Source organism: Oryx dammah, unplaced genomic scaffold, assembly GCF_014754425.2.
Source record: "Oryx dammah isolate SB20612 unplaced genomic scaffold, SCBI_Odam_1.1 HiC_scaffold_20, whole genome shotgun sequence".
Classification (NCBI taxonomy): Eukaryota; Metazoa; Chordata; class Mammalia; order Artiodactyla; family Bovidae; genus Oryx; species Oryx dammah.
In genome coordinates, this window is record NW_024070204.1 from 47049939 (window position 1) to 47070876 (window position 20938).

Below are 20938 nucleotides of genomic sequence, written 5' to 3' on the forward strand. Positions count from 1 at the left end.
GTTTGGTTTGGCTGGTAGTCCTAGCTCCAGAGACTTTATGGCTGAAGCAAGGAAGAGGCAAACATAGTCATAGAGCCAACTATGTCCGGCTCTCCCACAAAGAACAGGCATTCTCCTTCCCAGTCAAAGGAGAGCAAAGGCTCACTTACAGTGTGCAAAGATGCTCCTTGGTCTTCTCTTTCTATGGATAAACTCAAGAACAAGTTGCCATTCTGCTTCTTCCGAGTGTCTGACTACTTAGAACAGACCTAAGAACAAGCCTATGTTGTACAGTGATCAAACCAACCTTGGATTCAGATCAGATCAGTTCAGTTCAGTTGCTCAGTCGTGTCCGACTCTTTGTGACCCCATGAATCGCACCACGCCAGGCCTCCCTATCCATCACCATCTCCCAGAGTTCACTCAGACTCACGTCCATTGAGTCCGTGATGCCATCCAGCCATCTCATCCTCGGTCGTCCCCTTCTCCTCCTGCCCCCAATCCCTCTCAGCATCAGAGTCTTTCCCAATAAGTCAACTCTTTGCATGAGGCGGCCAGAGTACTGGAGCTTCAGCTTTAGCATCATTCCTTCCAAAGAAGTCCCAGGGTTGATCTCCTTCAGAATGGACTGGTTGGATCTCCTTGCAGTCCAAGGGACCCTCAAGAGTCTTCTCCAACACCACAGTTCAAAAGCATCAATTCTTTGGCGCTCATCCTTCTTCACAGTCCAACTCTCACATCCATACATGACCACTGGAAAAACCATAGCCTTGATTAGACGGACCTTAGTCGGCAAAGTAATGTCTCTGCTTTTGAATATGCTATCTAGGTTGGTCATAACTTTTCTTCCAAGGAGTAAGCGTCTTTTAATTTCATGGCTGAAGTCACCATCTGCAGTGATTTTGGAGCCCCCAAAAATAAAGTCTGACACTGTTTCTACTGTTTCCCCATTTATTTCCCATGAAGTGATGGGACCAGATGCCATGATCTTAGTTTTCTGAATGTTGAGCTTTAAGCCAACTTTTTCGCTCTCTTCTTTCACTTTCATCAAGAGGCTTTTTAGCTCCTCTTCACTTTCTGCCATAAGGGTGGTGTCATCTGCATATCTGAGGTTATTGATATTTCTCCCGGCAATCTTGATTCCAGCTTGTGTTTCTTCCAGCTCAGTGTTTCTCATGATGTACTCTGCATAGAAGTTACATAAGCAGGGTGACAATATACAGCCTTGACGTACTCCTTTTCCTATTTGGAACCAGTCTGTCGTTCCATGTCCAGTTCTAACTGTTGCTTCCTGACCTGCATACAGATTTCTCAAGAGGCAGGTTAGGTGGTCTGGTATTCCCATCTCTTTGAGAATTTTCCACAGTTTATTGTGATCCACACAGTCAAAACTTTGGCATAGTCAATAAAGCAGAAATAGATGTTTTTCTGGAACTCTCTTGCTTTTTCCATGATCCAGCAGATGTTGGCAATTTGATCTCTGGTTCCTCTGCCTTTTCTAAAACCAGCTTGAACATCAGGGAGTTCGCGGTTCGTGTATTGCTGAAGCCTGGCTTGGAGAATTTTGAGCATTACTTTACTAGCATGTGAGATGAGTGCAACTGTGCGGTAGTTTGAGCATTCTTTTGCATTGCCTTTCTTTGGGATTGGAATGAAAACTGACCTTTTCCAGTCCTGTGGCCACTGCTGAGTTTTCCAAATTTGCTGGCATATTGAATGCAGCACTTTCACACAGCATCATCTTTCAGGATTTGAAACAGCTCAACTGGAATTCCATCACCTCCACTAGCTTTGTTCGTAGTGATGCTTTCTAAGGCCCACTTGACTTCACATTCCAAGATGTCTGGCTCTAGATTAGTGATCACATCATCATGATTATCTGGGTCATGAAGATCTTTTTTGTATAATTCTTCTGTGTATTCTTGCCACCTCTTCTTAATATCTTCTGCTTCTTTTAGGTCCATACCATTTCTGTCCTTTATTGAGTCCATCTTTGCATGAAATGTTCCCTTGGTATGAAGAGATCTCTAGTCTTTCTCATTCTGTTGTTTTCCTCTATTTCTTTGCATTGATCGCTGAAGAAGGCTTTCTTATCTCTTCTTGCTATTCTTTGGAAATCTGCATTCAGATGCTTATACCATTCCTCCTTTTTTCTAAAGGGATCAAGTACAAAAAACACTTGGGAGGTCTATATAAAATTCAGGAATCCAGAAACTGCAGGAGAGAATCACTTTTGGGAGAAGAGCAGAGAAATCTACTTCTACTAGAGGATGAGATGATTAAATAGTATCTCTGACTCAGTGGACATGAATATGAGCAAACTCTGGGAGACAGTGGAGGAAAGAGGAGCCTGGTATGCTGCAGTACATGGGGTCACAAAGAGGTGGACATGACTTAGTGACTGAACATCAACAAAGAGAAGTCTAGTTCAGCAGCAGTTGTCCATGGCCAAGGATGGTGGCAAAAGCTGTCTGTGGCATACATCTAAGGATCTAAGACAGGGTAGTTGTCTCTAGGCCTACATATGCTATGCTGGTGGTGGTTTAGTCGCTAAGTTGTGTCCGACTCTTGCAACCACACGGACTGTAGCCAGCCAGGCTCCTCTGTCCATGGGATTCTCCAGGCAAGAATACTGGAGTGGGTTGCCATTTCCTTCTCCAGGGAATCTTCCCAACCCAGGAATTGAATCCAGGTGTCCTGCATTGCAGGCAGATTCTTTACCGACTGAGCTACAAGGGAAGCCCCTACATATGCTATACTTCCATTTATTCTGTAGTTTGTGAAATCAGCTTCTCCAAGAACAGTTAAAATTGGGTTGGGAGAGAAAAGCAACCTAGAAGAGCAGAAAAGGGAGAAGGTGAGGAAAAAGCCTTTTCTATATGGAACACTTTAGGGGCATCAGACTTCTGGGGACACTCTGACCTCATCTTTACCTTTGTAAATATCCTCCCCCCTCCCTACTTTTCTCTCTTTTTCTCCTGATGTGTTCCACTTGTTAGTACAAGGAAACTTTTTTCCTTAGACAAAAGATTATAAAGAAATGAGTCTGGTCAAGTTTTGTTTGGTTTTTAATATTCTCTTTAAAAATGTTCATGTTTGCCATTAGCCGATCACAATTTCAAACACACTATGGAATTTTTACCCTTCCATTCCATTTTTAGAATACAGTTTTTGCCTAGACTTGGTAATGGATCTATTAATCCTTCACTGGATATAAAGGAAAACTCCACATTTATGACTTTAACCAGGGTTCTCAACTTGGCATTAATGACTTTTGAGGACAGAAAATTCTTGTACAATGTTGGATATTTAGCAGCATCCTTGGCCTATGCTCGCTAGATGCCATCAGCACCAGCTGTAAAATCCAAAAATGTCTCCTGATATTGCCAAATGTCTCTTAGGAAGAAATTCCTCCCCCCACCCTAGAAACACTGGCTTTAAGAAAATCATTAAAATATGAAAAGGAGACATTAGATACCAATTTGAAAACTCAAAATCTTCATTTCCCAAGTATTTCAATATTTCAATACTTGAAAACTTTTTTAGTAGATCTATTCATTGCCTATCTAACGGCCATTTCTCAGTCCTCTGTAATTACACGGTGGGCTGATTCATTGACCTTTTTTAAAAATGTTTTTGGCCCTGCTGAATGGCTTGTGGACTCTCAATTACCCCAACCAGGGACTGAACTAGGGCCATTGTAGTGAACGCACTGAGTCCTCACCACTAGACTACCAGAGAACTCCTGGATTCACTGATTTCTGAGCTGGCAGAATCCTGTCCCAGCCCCGGAGGAGATGCCAATCATGCAAATCCCCTTTCCCTTTGCCAGTGGTTGGTCAATGGATGGGAAACATGTAGCTCAGTTTCAGACAATAAGAGATAAAAGTGGAGGAAATGCTTGAGAAAGCCTCAAGATTTTAAGAAATATCAATAAATAACAATAAATAAGATCCTCTCTAAGAAAAAGTCTTTCGGCCATCTCTCCTTTTCACCCACTAGGATTTTTGCCTTTGAGTGGGGCTATATTACTCGGAGCTTCAGCAGCTATGTCACGGTCACAAGGAACTAAACAAAAGGCTGAAATGCCAATAGCGTGAGGAAAGTAAAGTAGAAAGAACAAAAGAGCTTCAGTCCTCAATGATGTCTTTGAACTGTTGAACTGGCCTCAGAATATCCACTTTGGGCTGCTTGCTAGTTGAAATAATTCAACATTTTTATTGCTTAGATAAACCAACAATTGACACACTATGGTCTGTGGGTCACATCCAGGAACTAAGAATTGTTCTTACAGTTTTAAAAGGTTGTTAAAAAATAAAAATAAAAACACATATGTGATCCACAAAACCAAAATATTTTTACAATATGGCCCTGCACAGAACAAGTTCGCCAGTCCCCAGCCTAAATCTCACTCATAGTAAATGTCTGATTATTTGCTACCCAAAGCATTCCTAACTAATAGAAGTACTGATGTATCCATTTTATAACTATGGAAACTGAAGCTGGGTTGGCCAATTGTAGGCTCGACTAGGTCAAATACAAATTTGCCATTATTTCAATTCATTGTAAAGTTAAGCCAAATTGAGGCATCACAAAAGCATTAAACCTATTCCTTAGGGCTTTAAATAATGTTTGTACAACATGTTTGATGTTACAAATCAGAATAGACAAGGCCTCTTGATTAAACACAATGTGTTCAATGAATACCTTCAAAAGGGGCCAGACTGTCCCACTATCTAGAGCACCAAGGCATTTCCTGCATTAGGAAATCAAAGCTGGAGATTCCAAGGAGGAAAAGTCATTACAGAAAAACACCAGAAACAAACTCACAGATACGATCAATTCCGTCTTCTACTTGCTGACACAGTTCCTTCACTTCCTCACTGACTCACTCAGAGAGTGAATCTTCAAGGAAAAACATTCAAAGCCTTCCTCCACTAACTATAGCTCCTGTGTTAATCTGCAGCCAGGTCAGCACGTTCTGTCATGTAAACAGTGACAAAATCTTAAGCATACTCAGAGCATTGGGTCTAGAAGGAGGCACACAAAACTTGTGGACAGCCCCTAAGGTGAGTGTTGCACAGAAGTTACAGTAAACACCTGCCAGCATCTAACCATGGAGCTGAAACTGAGCACCAAGGGGTGGCAGAGCCAGGCTTTTCTCAGTTGATCCAACCAGCATTTCTCTGCCTTGGTATCCTAGGACCTGGCACACAGCAGGTGGTCAGTGAGGAACGAGCACCCTGAGTCTACACCCAGTACTGCTTGTGCTTCAGTGCTGGGTTGGTCTGTCGGCAGAGCTGGACCATGTCAGGATCCAAATTCACCCATGTCTCCCAAGGAGCACATCTTTCTGCTGGCTCGGAAGCTGGAGACTTCTCCATGCGCTCACACCGTGGGGCCCTGAAAAGACTGACTAGAGGACTGCCGGAGCTTCTCAGGAGAGGCGTCACTGTGACAGTGGGAACTGCTGCACTCCTTTCTGGCCTAGGACCCGTGGTTGTGGGTTCTAGGTTGATCTGGGGCTTAATAAGAGGTTTTGCCTTCTCTGCCTTCCGGCCCAGCAGCCAGACACACGAGGCCACCACGGTTACTATTAGCAGGAAGAGCACCACTGTCAGTGGAATGATGACCATCAGAGGGTGACTGCTCTCCCTGGGCTGGGTGAGGGCCCCAGGGCTGGCTCTGGTGGCATCTGGTGACCAAATGACTCTGGTGGGAGAAGCCGTGACATCCAGCGTGGGCTCTTCACCACTGTGTCGTCCCCAGGGAGCTGCTTCCGGCCATCTGGTCTGGGTCAGCTTCCCCAGAGTTCCTGTCTGTGTTGTGGGTTCTGAGGAAACCACAGGCTTTTCCTGAGAGAGACCGATAATCACAAGGTTATCAGTGACTAAGAAGGAAACATTGGGGGTAAAAGTCTGCGAAAGAAAGGGGCCAGGTGGCACTATGGTGAAGGGGAGACACCCTGTTGCTGGTTGGACATGGTCTGCCCTGAGCAGAAACGTGAAGGAGTCATTGAGGCTGCTGGGGCCCGTTAGATTGGCGTGCGGCTCGAGCATCAGCAGTCCTCGGTCAATATCCCTCTGAGTGAACAGAGTAGCATCTTCCAAGGCAGTGTCCCGGCCTGCTCTTCGTACAAGTCTGCTGTGGAGAGGGGGTTGTGTCACTTCAAATGTGGGGTCACTGTTAGTCCTGTTAGCAAGCTCAGCAGCATCAAGGTCCTTTCTTGTCAGCGGATGGGCCACTCTGTCGGCAACTGTCAGGTCTGACGTAACCCGCAGTAAAGGCTGCACTCGGATGCACAGAGTTTGTCCTGTCAGGTTGCTTTCTGAGGTAAACAGTGAGAACTGTAGCTGGTCCTCTGAGGCAGTGAGGTTCGTCATGTGGTAAGAGAGCTTTCCTAAATTCAGATCTTCCTGTCCAAAACTGACGACCACCTGGTCTTCAATGAGCAGATGACCATGTTGGAGGGGCCACATAACCTTGTAAGTGATTTGGGGGCTCCTCCCATTGGTCACTGCTGATAAGTGAGCGCTGGTGATGGTGACACTTGTCTGGCCTTGTGGAAGAAGAAGGTCAGTGAGGTTCACAAGGGTGATGGAGACAGGGATGACGTCCAGGTGGAAGAGCTTATAGAGTGGCTGATGTTGGCCATCGGTGACACTGAAGTAAAACGCTCCAGAGGATGGGCTTCCATCTTGTATGAACCACACCCGAGAGTTATCAATGTCGGCTTGTGTGAAGTGGTGAACAGGTATATGTGGATGGTGCGCCATTGCCAAAAAGCCATTATTAGGATCACGGATGATGACATACCTGATCTCTTCTGGAGGACTATCTAGATCTTCCACTTTTAGGTTTTCAGGTCCTAAAACCAACCTATTGCCCTGCAGAACTTGCAGTCGAAGCCCTTTTGTCTTTAATTCTGGTGCTCGGTCATTTATAGGAATGATGGTGATGTTAAACATCTCTTCATGAAAGTCGGCCTCTGGCTTCATGGTGGACTTGCTCTTCTCATTGGGCCAAATGGCAAAGGTAAAGTTATCAGCCAGTGATTCAGAGTCATCGTGAAGGTATGTGACTCCAAATTTATTAATTATATATTGAGAGAAATTGGGTTTTCTTTTGGTAATATTTCTCTCTCCAACCATAAGAGTTCCATGGTGAGGAAGAGATGTAACTTGGAACCAAATTTCATATGAAGAATGCTGAGATTTGGGCAATTTAAGTAAGAGATTGGACGCATCTAACTTAGATTGGTCAATGAGAACTTTGTCTCCCTCCTTGACAACAGCTCCTGTTAAAAACACATGTAAAGAACAAAATGGCATTTCATTAGAACTTTCGAATGATCTCACATTTGCCTGTCCCAGTGGATGATTCAAAAAACCTTAATACCTGAATTAGCATCGCTACCCAAGGCATACTAAAAAAATAAATTTTAAATATACACACCCACACTAAGTCAATATTTCAAGTAAGAGAGTTTTAAATCTTGAGATTCACTTATAACAAGTCCATCTCCTAACTTTCCCACTACTGGACTTTCTCTTACCATAGAAACAGGTATAGCTTTCAGTATCTCTTTCTTTTCAAGAATTTACCCTTTTTGTTATGTTCATTTTCCATCAACAGTTTTCAGTCGTGGGCATGGAGAAGTCCCCATTTGGAAGTACAAATAAGAATTTTTGAAAGCTAATTTTCCATCCTTTTCCCACTGAAACTATTAAGGCTCAGGAAAGGAAAAAGCAGATGCCCAGAGAAAAAGCATACATAAAGAAATAACACATTTCATAGCCATATAAGTTTTATTTCAAAGATTGATATCATGGCATTGATAATTAAAAAGGGAAAGATTTATTCCCCAAATGTCCCTGTTCTAAGAAGTGGAGATAAGGTACGGACCTTATCAGTAGGATAAGGTGGAATTACCTGTATTTGCAAGCAGACGACTCTGCCGACCAGGTTCGTTAATTTCATATGAAATAGTTATATGAAACTCCTCAGGGTCTAGAGCTGCTGGCGGGGAGGACACTGTGAACGTGAAAGAGTCTTCCGCAGTCCAGCCTGTGTTTTCCCAGTCCACATGCTGGTATAATATCAGCTGTTCACTCACCTGGCCAGATAGTAAGAAAAATCAGCCCCTGGTTTCAGGGATCATATGCGAATAAACATATATCCCAATTGGAAGAGATACATGTTTTTTCAGGGTTTATTCATCCTCAGAGTATTGCACATTTCCATGCAAATTCAGGAACATTAAAAGTGTGGTAACTTATTTGTCAAACCTAGGTGATTCTATTACCAAAAGACAAAGAAAAGCACATTGATTTTGAGATGACTGATGCCTGTGGTATCTATATTATAGCAAGTTTATAATGAACCTTTACTTCCGTGTCAGCGTCATAACTACCAACTCCCAACCAATCTTGCTTCATATGTATTCCTACTTTTCTGCCCAACAGATTATTTTGAAGCAAAACACAGACATCAAATAATTTCATCTGTAAATGCTCTAGTAAGTATCAGTAAAAGATGACTTTTTGCAAATATTCTGTTACCACTCATATGGCATCATTTAATGTGGTCCTCTGGTATCTATAGTTCTTATGTATTTGCAGTTATATCTAGAGCTTTAATAAGAATCAGGTTCAATCTTGCAGTAAGAATGTTTTACATGTATATTTCCTCTTGCATTGCATCACAAGGCAAAATAATGTTGGGCTTCTTCTCTTTTGGATATGTTAAGATTGATAGGTGGCTTCAAGTGTTGCCAGACTGATCCAACTATCTTTAAGCTCCCCATGAGTTTATCAACTAACAGTTTTACGTGCTCATTGATACAACTGCCTAAACTCATTATTTTCATGGGTTTCCCCAGTGGCTCAGATTGTAAAGAATCCACCTGCAATGCAGGAGACTCAGGTTCAATCCCTAGGTCAGGAAGAACCTCAGGGGAAGGGAATGGCTACCCACTCCAGTATTCTTGTATGGGGAATCCCATGGACAGAGGAGCCTGGCAGGCTACAATCCACGGGGTCGAAGAGTCAGACATGACTGAGAAACTAAGCACATTATTTTCACAGTGACAAAACAATGATATTATTCATCATTCCTTCTTCATTCTTATTTGTAATTCTTCTATAAAAAACTTTCTCTTATCAGCTAGTTGGCTGCACTGATATACAGTACATGCAGAACAGACAGGATAAGTGTTTTATTCTTTTCCTTGTAATATCATTCTCCAGAAGAATGAGTCCCTTGGCTCCAGTCTCCAAACATTGACCACTGATTTTGTTTTATTTACTTGAGAATCATCATTAATTCATGAATTTTAATATATGGTATATATCATTCTGTTGCAAGTATAACTCCTACTGATTTTTAAGTTTTCCCATCTTGCTTAAGATATTTTTCAAGGTTTAATCAAAGTCCTTCATGTCTGTGACCTATCACTGTCCTTTTTTTTTTTGAAAAACGTTTTATTTTCTATTGGAGTATAGCCAATTATCAATGTTGTGATAGTTTCAGGTGGACAGCAAACTCAATCATACATAAACATGTATCCCTTCTCTTCCAAACTACCCTCCCATCCAGGCGGTCACATACTATCAAGATCCTTTTTATATCAACTGATGGAGATGGTCCCACCCAGTGCTTTGTTGTCCAGATACCATGTGAGCAGCCCTTCCTCCAACAACAAGTGACTGAACGTTCTAAAACTATAACCAAGAAGGGAAAGCTAGAGATAAAATATTCAACTCTTAATTCCTATAGGTCACATCTTTTTCTGACCTGCTGTCTATTACAATATCTGAACTTACAGATAGGTTCTGCCAAAGTGCTTGACTGTCCGTGTCAAAAGTGCTGAGGATAAACTATCATATAATTTACAGAGAAATTTTCATCAGTCAGTATTTGGAAATATGGCCTTTCATATCCATGGGTTCCACACCCAAAGATTCAACCAACCATGGATCAAAAACATTTGGAAAAAAAATCCCATAAAGTTCCAAAAGTCAAAATTGTTATGTGTTACATACTGGCAATGATTTATACGGCATTTATATTATATTAGGTATTGTAAGTAATCTAGAAATGATTTAAAGTACACAGAAGAATATGTGCAGGTTATATGCAAATACTATTCCATTTTATATATGGGACTTGAGCATCCTCAGATTTTAGTATCTGCAGTGGTGGGCGATATAGGGAGGTATGGTCCTGGAACTAAAATCCTACAGATATGTAAGGATGACTGTAATGTATTAATTAACAGAGGTTTGGCAATGTGTTACTCTCTCTGCTTAGGACAGTGGATGTATCTAGAACCAGAAAGGCTTTTGGCTAGTGAGTTTCATGGAATAAAAGATCTGTGTTCCCAGAGTGGCCAAAACTGCTGATGAGGAGTTTTTTGTTTCTCATCCTATTCAAGGATAAAGCAAGGAAGTGCCATCACTTGGGCATTTTAAGTGGGGAGAAGAAAATATCATCTCTCAACATTTCCTAATTAAAAAAACAAGGTTACTCATGAGAAATCAGACTTTCTCCAAAGATAGTAATTTCTGCTACTAACTAGTAACTGAATACCCCAGAAGTTCCTGGGGAATAAGTCAGTTTTATTTAGTAGATCTACCATGTCTATTCCTAGTTTAAGATTTATGACAAAAGGTTAGTTATCAATATATTCCTCCTCCTAGAAGTAGGTGACTGTGCCATGGATTTTAGACCAGAGGATGGTTCCTGAAATGTTTCCATTCTGCTTGAGAAGTATAATATTATAAGGCAAACAAGATCCAGTTTCTTAATATGAAAAGTGACAGACTATTAACCAGGAGGAAGGTTTTTGTGGATATGGATTATTCGTGGCCACTGCTTCTTTGGTATGAGTGAAAGTCAGCTTCCCTAAAAATATATATAACAAATTGTTAGACTAATCTAAGATCTTTTGATGTCTATTGTAAGGAAAATGATTTTCCCATGGAAAGAATGGTTTTCATAGATGGGAAGAGTAGACATGAAGGTCAGAAATCTTCTGAAAGAAGTAACTGGGAAAGAGTCTTAAACATAGTTCTGTATTTTAGGCGCCTAATGGCACCCCACTCCAGTACTCTTGCCTGGAAAATCCCATGGACAGGGGAGCCTGGTAGGCTGCAGTCCATGGGGTCTCAAAGAGTCGGACACGACTGAGCGACTTCACTTTCACTTTTCACTTTCATGCATTGGAGAAGGAAATGGCAACCCACTCCAGTGTTCTTGCCTGGAGAATCCCAGGGACGGGGGAGCCTGCTGGGCTGCCATCTCTGGGGTCGCACATAGTTGGACACGACTGAAGTGACTTAGCAGCACTTAGCAGCAATGTAGGAGAGGTCTGTTCTGAGTTCTGTATTTGAAAGGCATTTTAAGAGGAAGAAATTGTGGATAACAAAGTGACCTTTTACACTGGAGAGAGAGAGAATGGAATTAGATTCATCTTGAGAGTGTGAGCTTCCAAGACCAGAGAACAGGTAACTGAAAAGACTGAGCTAGAAGTCAAAGGAAGTGAGGGCACCTAGGGAATGTCAACTTGCCAGTCATGCCTTGAAAGAGGATAAGAAGGTTGAGGTGATGTTTAGAAAACAACTTTGGCTTCACCAGCTGTAAGAGTCAGGTTCTAAGGGGTGTATGTGTGTGTGAGTTGGTGTATTTGTGAGAGTGCCTGTGTGTGTGTGCATCCTGAGAGAGGGCCAGGAAAGGAAGAATAAGATCAAAACCTTATGCAAAAAAGTGTAGGGTCAACCTGAGGAGAGAAGGTTCTCAGAGAAGATTAGGAATTACTTGTTACCTCAAATAGAAGGCAGCCTTAGGAACAACTTCCAACAGCTCTGCATATTTCCACTGTGTTAAATATAGACAGATAAGCCACTTAGCAAAATACCTGGGCTCTGGGATTGAGGAGAGGGGAAAGGGGTGTTTTTGTTTCCTATGGATTTAGATTAGCCCAGATATTTTCTCTTTTACAATCTTTCTGGTACATCATCAGAAACTGAATGGTGTATACTTTCAATATAGAAAGAAAGATAGAAAATCAGAAAAGGCAGGGTTTCCCTGGTGGCTCAGTAGTAAAGAATCCCCCTGCCAATGCAGGAGACACAGGTTCCATCCCTGATCCTGGAAAATTCCACACGCTACGGAACAACTAAGCCTGTGCACCACCACCATTGAGCCTGTGCTCTAGAGCCCTTGAGCCGCAACCGCTAAGCCCGAGCGTCCCAGCTACTGAAGCCTCACACTTTAGAGCCCATGCACTGCAACGAGAAGCCACCGCAGCGAGAAGCCCGTGCACGACTAGAGTAGCCCCCGCTTGCCGCAACTCGAGAAAGTCCACACAGCAACGAAGACCCAGCACAGCCAAAAATAAACAAACAGACAGAATTATTTTAAAAAAGAAAAGAAAACTCACCATTTGGCAACCAACTAGCAATAAATGCTTCAGGTAAGAATCCTAAAATGACTGGCAAAACTACTAAGCTAAATTGTGATGAGAAATGGGATATTTAGATGTTCCAAAGCATCTCCTCATAGATACTTACTAATTTTCAAAGGGGAAAATAGTACCTTCACAGTTGAGAAACCGGAAAAACAGCACCTGACTAAGTGATGAAAGAAAATATCATCAGGGACAGGGCAAAGCGAGCACCAGGCAGGAAGCTCTGGAAGAATCCAGCCTTTCTTGTGGCTCTCTTGCCCCAAACAAGAGGAAACATCAGATGAAACCAAACTGAGGGACTTCCTACAAATAACTGGCCTGTTGGCCACAAAAAATGACAAGGTCACAAAAGTCACCATGACTGTGGAATGAATCCAGATTAAAGGCGACTAAACGCTCCTGACACCACTTGCTATGTTTTGTGCTGTGGATTTTCCCCTCTGCCATAGAGGACATTCACTGAAACAACTTGTCAAATTTGAGTAAGGTCTATAGATTATAAAACAGCATTAGTGTTAATTTCATGCTGTTGAAAATTAAACTGTGGTTATATAAGAGAGTGGCTTCTTGATTTTAGGAACTATACAGAGCTAAACATAAATGTACTAAATATAGAGGTAAATAAATACAAATATGTTACTAAATATAGTGGTAAGGGGGGCATCGTGTCTGTACCTGGCTCTCAAAACTCAAAATATCAAGTGTGTGTGTGTGTGTGTATGTGTGTGTGTGTAGGGAGAATGATAAAGGCAGTTAAAAGGCAGTTAAATGCTAACATTTGGTGAATATGGGTGAACAATATAAGAGAATTCTGTATTCTATTGTGATTTTTTTCTGAGTCTGAAATTATTTCAAAATAAAAAGCTAATATAACAATTTAAAAAAGTAAATCCTGGGGTGTTTCACTGTATCAACTTCAAGAAGGGATCAACAGTCCCTCTTCTCTGATGACTCCGTGTATGTGGAATGGGGGAAGTGCCTTGGGCACTCTGAAATCAACAAGAGGTTGTAGGCTCTCCCAGCATGCACCCCACCTCCAAACTGGTCCATTTCTCTAGGACTTTACTGAGGTTGTATTCCTCTCCAAATGGATGGATATGTGGCTCCAGATCCTAGACCTTCTCAGAGTAGTGCTTTTACTAGAAGGGACACTAGGATAATACCCTTTGGATCTCTGAGATCGAAACATCCTGGATCTCATATCCTCAATTCCTACAGAACCACAAAGAAAAACATTTATCATAGTCTAAAGAGACAGATTTGGCTCTAAGAAGGCTAGGGATTCTGTTGGGTTTTGTGTGATGGGTTAAAGTTTATAGCTGAGAGGCTCCTGAGATGCTCAAAGAAGACAGAATTTCAGTAACTCCTCTCCCTCCCTGCAGTGACAGGGCTAGCTGGGAGCAGGGCAGGGGCCAGAAGCCAGATGTCCAGGCTTATAGATCAGAGCTCTTTCTTTAGAGCCACATTACTGGCAACTTTTTGGCCCCAACTACTTGAACCATTAACCTTCTTCCTCCAAGAACGAAAAGGATGTTCATTAATATAAAAATGGAAGCACAGGGATGTAGTAACATTTGAACCCTGGATTGTCAGCCGCTGTGAGGCTTAGTTACTCAGTTGTGTCTGACTCTGCAACCCCATGGACCATAGCCCACCAGGGTCCTCTGTCCATGGTATTTCCCAGATAAGAATATTGGAGTGGGTTGCCATTCCCTTCTCCAGAGGATCTTCCTGACCCAGGGATCTCCTGTGTCTCCTGCACTGGCAGGCAGATTCTTTACACTGAGCCACCCGGGAAGCCAGATTGATCAGACCCAAAGTCAAATATAAATATTACCAACTGCCAGCTCTGTGGCTTTTATGCAAGTCATTTAATCTCACTGAGCCTCCATTTATGCATTAAAATACAGAATTGTATCTGATTTGCAGATATGCATTTGACCTAATTGGTCTTTTGCCATATCAATGTTCAAAATGGCAGGCTTTGGGCATTTCTAGGGCTTTCAAGAAAGGATCTAAGCCCTAACTAAACAATTCCTTACAGATGGAAGGCTATATTCATTTTTTATAGTGAATCATGGCATGAGAATATTAAGCAATCAGAAAGTTCTAAAATATGCCTAATAAAATGAATATTTTCCCATAAAACAAAGGAAATTGTAGGCTGGAATTTTGGCACATATTTTGGAAGCTTACTTTCAGTTGCTTTGTAAATAAGTATTAGCTCACCATTCTATGGGCTTCCCAGGTGGTATTAGTGGTAAAGATTGAACCTGCTGATGCAGAAAACACAGGAGACAAGGGTTCAGTCCTTGAGTTGCGAAGATCCCCTGGAGGAGGAAATGTCAAGCCATTCCAGAATTCTTGCCTGGAGAATCCCATGGACAGAGGATCTTGGTGGGCTACAGTCCATCGAGTTGCTAAGAGTCGGACACAACTGAAGAGACTTAGCATGCAAGCATGCACCATTCTACACTTGGTGATTCAGTAAATATTTGTTTAACAAACAGATACACTACTTACAAAGTGTTTTACGAAACTTAATTATAAAGTGTACATTTACATCATGAAGCAGTAGAAATAAGGCAATACAAGACATCTTACCCATTTATTTAATAAAAACACATTGACAGTACCTAACCTTAATTGTGTCCTAAATATATGCCAGGCATTCTGTGACATATGCAACTCACTTTATTTTTGTTTTAGGAGGGATTGTTATATTCATTTGACAAATTAAAAAAAAAAAAAACCTGAGGCTCAGAAAATTTAAATAATTCACTAGCCAACAGGTGTAAGAACTCAGTTTTTAATTTAGTCCTGTGTGACTCCAGAGTTCATTGTACCTATGTGTGGATTGCTCAGTGTGTGCTAAGTCACTTCGGTCATGTCCGACTCTTTGTGACCCTATGGACTGAAGCCCAGCAGGCTCCTCTGTACATGGGAGTCTCCAGGCAAGAATACTGGAGTGGGTTGCCATTTCCCCCTCCATGGGGTCTTCCTGACTCAGGGATCAAACCCTATCTCTTACCTCTCCTGCATTGTCAGGTGGGTTCTTTACCACTAGTACCACCTGGGAAGCCCAGAAATTCACAATTAGGCTCTCTCAGTTCAGTTCAGTTCAGTCGCTCAGTCGTGTCTGACTCTTTGGGACCCCATGAATTGCAGCACGCCAGGCCTCCCTGTCCATCACCAACTCCTGGAGTTCACTCAGACTCACGTCCATCGAGTCAGTGATGCCATTCAGCCATCTCATCCTCTGTCGTCCCCTTCTCCTCCTGCCCCCAATCCCTCCCAGCATCAGAGTCTTTTCCAGTGAGGAATTCAGGAATGTGGAAAGTGAATGGGTAGGTATGATTAGGGCAGACAAGTGCCATTTTGGTCTGGCCTGTCTAGGACACAGTCAGTAATCTCACCCAAAAAAAATCTCTATCTTGGGCAGATATTTGTAAGGAAAGGAAACTATAGGAATCCAAACAGTTCAAAAAGATAAAATTTCCAAGGTTCCATGTAGGTTAATAAAAAGTCCTAAAGGCTACGACTGGGGAAACAACAAGCTCCTGTGCTCCTGAAGGATGATCTCAGAGAAACAACTCCTTTCTGTGTGCCCTTTCCTATTTCCACCAGGACTGGGACCACCATGTCTGCAGTTGCTATTAGCCAGAGCTTGTAAGGATTCAAAGAAATAGCTCCACATACTGTATCTATTACAAATAGTAAGTTAAGGGAAGGTTGTATTCATTTGCTTTACTGCTGCCATTGTAGATAAGGTAGATTTTCTTACAGGACACTGAGGGAAAGAGAATAGGGCTGAAAGGAAAGGAGTTCCACCTGGCTCCAGACTGAGGGCAATTTCTGTCCAAAAGTACATGTGGTCAGGACTGAGTGTTGGAGAATAAAATTGTCAAACTTGGCCAAAGGGCAGGGCTAGAAAGTTCTGGATTATGTCTTCATTCTGGGGGTCTTTCTAAATATAGCTCCCCATGATCCTGATAAGAAAATCAGAACATGAGTTCTTTACACCGATCTTTCCCTCTATCTGTACTTAGTCATTCAGTCATGTCTGACTCTTTGCAACCCCATGGACTGTATCCCTCCAGGCTCCTCTGTCCATGGGGATTCTCCAGGCAAAAATACTGGAGTGGGTTGCCATGCCCTCCTCTGGGGGATCCTCTCAGCCCAGGGATCGAACCCAGCTCTCACGAATTGCTGGAGGATCCCTTACCGTCTGAGCCATCAGGGAAGCCTGATCTTCCCCACAGTGGATACTAAAAGTCGACTGTAGCTTTGATATTCCCACTGGAGGAGAGAGTAACCAAATTATCTCAGGGTCAGCTGGGTGAAGAGGCAGGGAGAAGGAGGGACATGCAGGCCACTCACTTGATTCTCCATAACATGATGGCTTTGCCAAAAGGCATGTTTCTAAATAGGACAATGATTGGCCAGAAGGAGCAAGGGAAAGAGACTGGCCAAAAAATCTTTATCTTGGACAGATATTTGTAAGGAAAGGAGACTATAGGACTCCAACAGTTCAAAAAGATAAAATCTCCGAGGTTCCACGTAGGTTAATAAAAAGTCCTAACAGCTAAGAGTAGGAAAACAACAAGATCCTGTGCTCCTGAAGGATGATCTCAGAGAAATGACTCCTTTTTGTGAGCCCTCTCTTGTTTCCACCAGGACTGGGACCACCGTGCCTGCAGAGAACAGCTGGGCACAGAGGGTTCAAAGGTTCCCAGAAGAGGTCAGAAGTCTGGGGCAGCTCAGGATGAACCAGCTTAGAGGGTGCCCAGGTATCAGGCATGCATAAGTCCCAGGCATGACTCTCCTTAGTGGAAATGGATAGAGGAGGCATTTTAGGAAACTTAAGTTCCTAAATGGTGATATCTGGAAATCTCCAGCTAGAAATGGGCAACTGAAAACCAGGCCCAAACAATTATCCATGCTCCTCCATACTCTACATAAAAATATTACAACAAAAAGCTCTTAATGGGAGCCAAGCAATATATCCATCTACAGCCCTACCTGACAGAGAGGTCCAAATCCACATTTATATGGAAGCAGACTTGCTGCCAGAACAGAGTTCTTTTTTTCTGGAGAAGGGAATGGCTACCCACTCCAGTATTCTTGCCTGGAGAATTCTTTGGACAGAGGAGCCTGATGGGCTACAGTCCATGGGGTCGCAAAGAGTTGGACACAATTGAGCAACCAACACTTTCAGATGCAGATTTGGGCTTCCCAGATGGCACTTGTGGTAAAGAACCCACCTAGCAATGCAGGAGATGTAAGAGACTTGGGTTTGATCCCTGGGTTGGGAAGATCCTCTGGAGAAGGGCATGGCAACCCACTCCAGTATTCGTGCCTGGGAAATCCCATGGACAAAGGAGCCTGGTGGGCTACGGTCCATGGGGTTGCAAAGAGTCAGACATGGCTGAAGTGACTTAGCACACACACACAGACATAGATTCTCATGGGCCTTATACCATTACAAGCATGGCGTCCTTTAATAAAACTACCAAGTGAGATCGTATAGGATCCCTTGCTTTTACTCTATATGAACATACTAGGCTAAAAACACCCACCAAAAATATCAGGTCCAAATCTCTTGAACCTGTGAATGTTACCTTCTATGGTAAAGACTTTGCAGATGTGAGTAAGTCGATCTTCCTAAGATGGGAAGGGTATCCTGGATTATTCAGGTGGGCTCAAACTGCAGTCACATGAATAAGAGGGATGCAGAGGGCTATACGATACAGACAGAAGAGGAGAAGGCAATGTGACCACGAAGACAGAAATTAGAGAGATGTGGCCACATGCCAGGAAAGGCTGGCAGCCACCGGAAGCAGGAAGACAGGCGAGGAAGAAGTTCTCCCCTAGTGCCTCCAGACAGAGCATAGCCCTGCCAATGCCTTGATTTCAGTCCAGTGAAATGGAGTTCCAACTTCTGGCCTCCAGAACTATGAGACAGTACATTTCTGCTGTTTTAAGCCACCAAGTCTGAGGTCATTTATTACAGCAGCTTTAGGAAGTTAATAAAAGGAGAAAGGCTCAACCATGCTCACTGAAATGGGAATTAGTTCTCTCTGCTTTTTTAGTTATTCAAACCCAGCTTCAAGTATGGACAATGAATAGGTGGCTAAATGACAATGCAATACAATCATTTCCACATATGCAAAAATATGCTAGCACATAATTCAGTGAACTGCAAGGGCCAAATCAAAATTGCTAAAACAAGAAACTGGAAAATGTTCAAAATGTCTACTGAGTCTCGTTGCCATTAGGCTTGTCACTGAAGAGACCCCAAGAAAGCAGGGGTCAGGGTGGGGCAAGAGTGATCACTAACACAAAGAAGCTTATCCTTCCCTGCTCAGAAAATAAAAGAGCCAAAGTTTAACCATCCCATTGCACTCTCCATTAAATTGTAATAAATTAGCTTCTCTCCTATGGGAAATGCGTTCACAGTTTCTTAAAATGTACACGCTGATTTCAGAGTCTAGAAGGGGTTATTAGACAAAACTCATAACCCAGAATCGATTGTATCATTTTCTAAATGTGGTCCTGGAATCCTGTATCTGTGCTGAAGCAGCAGGCAGAGACGAAGATGGATGACCTACCCATAACAGCATAATGGCTGAAACGCAATTACTGGGCTTTATGGAAAAGAAAAAAGGCCAGGCGTCATAAACCTCAAAACCAGAACACTTTGCTTTTTTTTTTTTTTTTTTTAACACTTTGCTTTTTAATGATTCCAAATTATCTAAACAAGCACTGGAATGAAAATCACTCAATTAGCCTTGTGCTCTACTAGTAAGAGAATTCTTTAGAGAATTCAATTCTTACTTTGTTTGTACATTCTTTGAAATGAATAATAATTTCTCTACATTTGTAAAAAGATTTTATTTCATTTTAAAATTTGATGATTCACCTTTTCTGTGTATTTGTATGTTTAATTCTTCAGGATATAAGATTTTCATCATAAATTTTTGTGGTTTATCTATATTCCCTCTTGGGCAGTTGTAAAATTAGGCAGGTGAAAAACAAGAATTTTACCTGTTTATCTTGGTAGGTTGATATGGTATGGTTTGAAAATCATTAATTTCTTCCAGAATAAGAAAGTATTTTGAGCTACTAACAAATGTTTTCCCCACAATTACTCTTCCAAAGGATGATATTGAGCAAGAAATGTCTTGATTTCTTTTATAAACTGTAACCATCCAGAGCCATTAATTTAAATGGTCATTTTTGTTTAACCATCAAAAGCCAGACAGGGTACAGGTTTTACATGCAAATGATACAGTGTCTCTGCCTCCCCGAGCTGAGTGGTAGAGAGCTGGAAAGAACTTAGTCCTTTAAGGTAAAGGTGTGAAAAAAGACTCAACCGCCACCTGTCTGAAGCCCTCTCCCCATTGGACCCTTAGCAGGTTATGGGCTAGAACCAACTCTTGAAATTAAAAAAACTAATCTAAAAAGTCAAAAGACAACTGAAGCCATTATATTACGTGAACATGGCTGAACAGCTCTGAGCTCCTTTTATAATGAAAATTGTTTCCTCTGTAATATCTCTTCTCACCAACCAGATTGAAGAGGACTAATCAAAGCACACAATAAGTGTTCAATTAAGGTCCTTGTTCAGTAATTTCAGAGAAAAGGTTTTAACCATTGTCGCTACCTCCAAAACCTATCCCACCCTCTTTTTGACTTTTTCTGGAGCTGCTGGGGAGGAAACTGAACCATCATAAAATGGCTGAGAATTTGACCAAGGTCCTGTATGACAGAGGACATAAAACTATTGATTTTATGAAAGGATTCATAAACCATTTGCATGTGAAGAAGAAGACAGGATCTGAAAAGAGGAAAATCAGGGAGGTAAGTAAAAAGTTTCTTTCTCTTTCCAAGTCACAAATCAAAATGTGCATTTTTGAACACACAAGCTAAACAGAATTGGAATGCCTTCACCTAAACACCAATTGCACTGAATTTTTTGAGAATGCTCTACTCTTTTTCAGTATTAATTTTCTTTGTTTTGATGTCAGGACCTTTTTTATTTTTATATTTTTTTAGCTTTTTATTTTATATTGGAGTATAACTGATTAACAATGTTGTGATAGCTTCAGGGGGACAGCAAAGGGACTCCGCCATACATATCTCAATATTAATGTTCTGCTTTAATGTTTCCTAATTTTATTTTTACAATAAGCATGTGTTATATAAAAACTCAAAAAACCCACACACACTGAAAGAGCCAGAGTTAGCATTTGGGTTTGTATCCTTGCCGAGTTTCCTCTGCAGATTCTCCTCTCCCTCACAGTACTGATGCTCTTTGTGACTAAAGAAGAGGAAGGGGAGTCAGGGTATTTCGATGAGATTTATTCACAGAAGCTTAGAAACTTAGCCAAACACATCCTGCAAAACACACCAGGTTTGTTCAGGTGCTCCCAGCTGCTCTGGTGAGGCCTTTCACCGGGTCCTCCTTGCCCTGACCCTCTGGGGTGG

The 20938-nt window shown here is 42.0% G+C and overlaps 1 protein-coding gene across 1 annotated transcript in view; it reads right to left on the reverse strand.

The window, feature by feature from the left end:
- Nucleotides 1-3024: 3024 nt before the first annotated feature.
- LOC120879392 (chondroitin sulfate proteoglycan 4-like) overlaps nucleotides 3025-20938 on the reverse strand; it is a 72092-nt gene continuing 54178 nt past the window's right edge. The window contains exons 11-12 of the mRNA XM_040262390.1: nucleotides 7912-8095; nucleotides 3025-7276 (exon numbers count right to left, since the gene is read on the reverse strand). Of these exons, the coding sequence (XP_040118324.1) occupies nucleotides 5229-7276; nucleotides 7912-8095 (2232 nt within the window). The 3' untranslated portion in view covers nucleotides 3025-5228. The remainder of the gene's footprint in view (nucleotides 7277-7911; nucleotides 8096-20938) is intronic.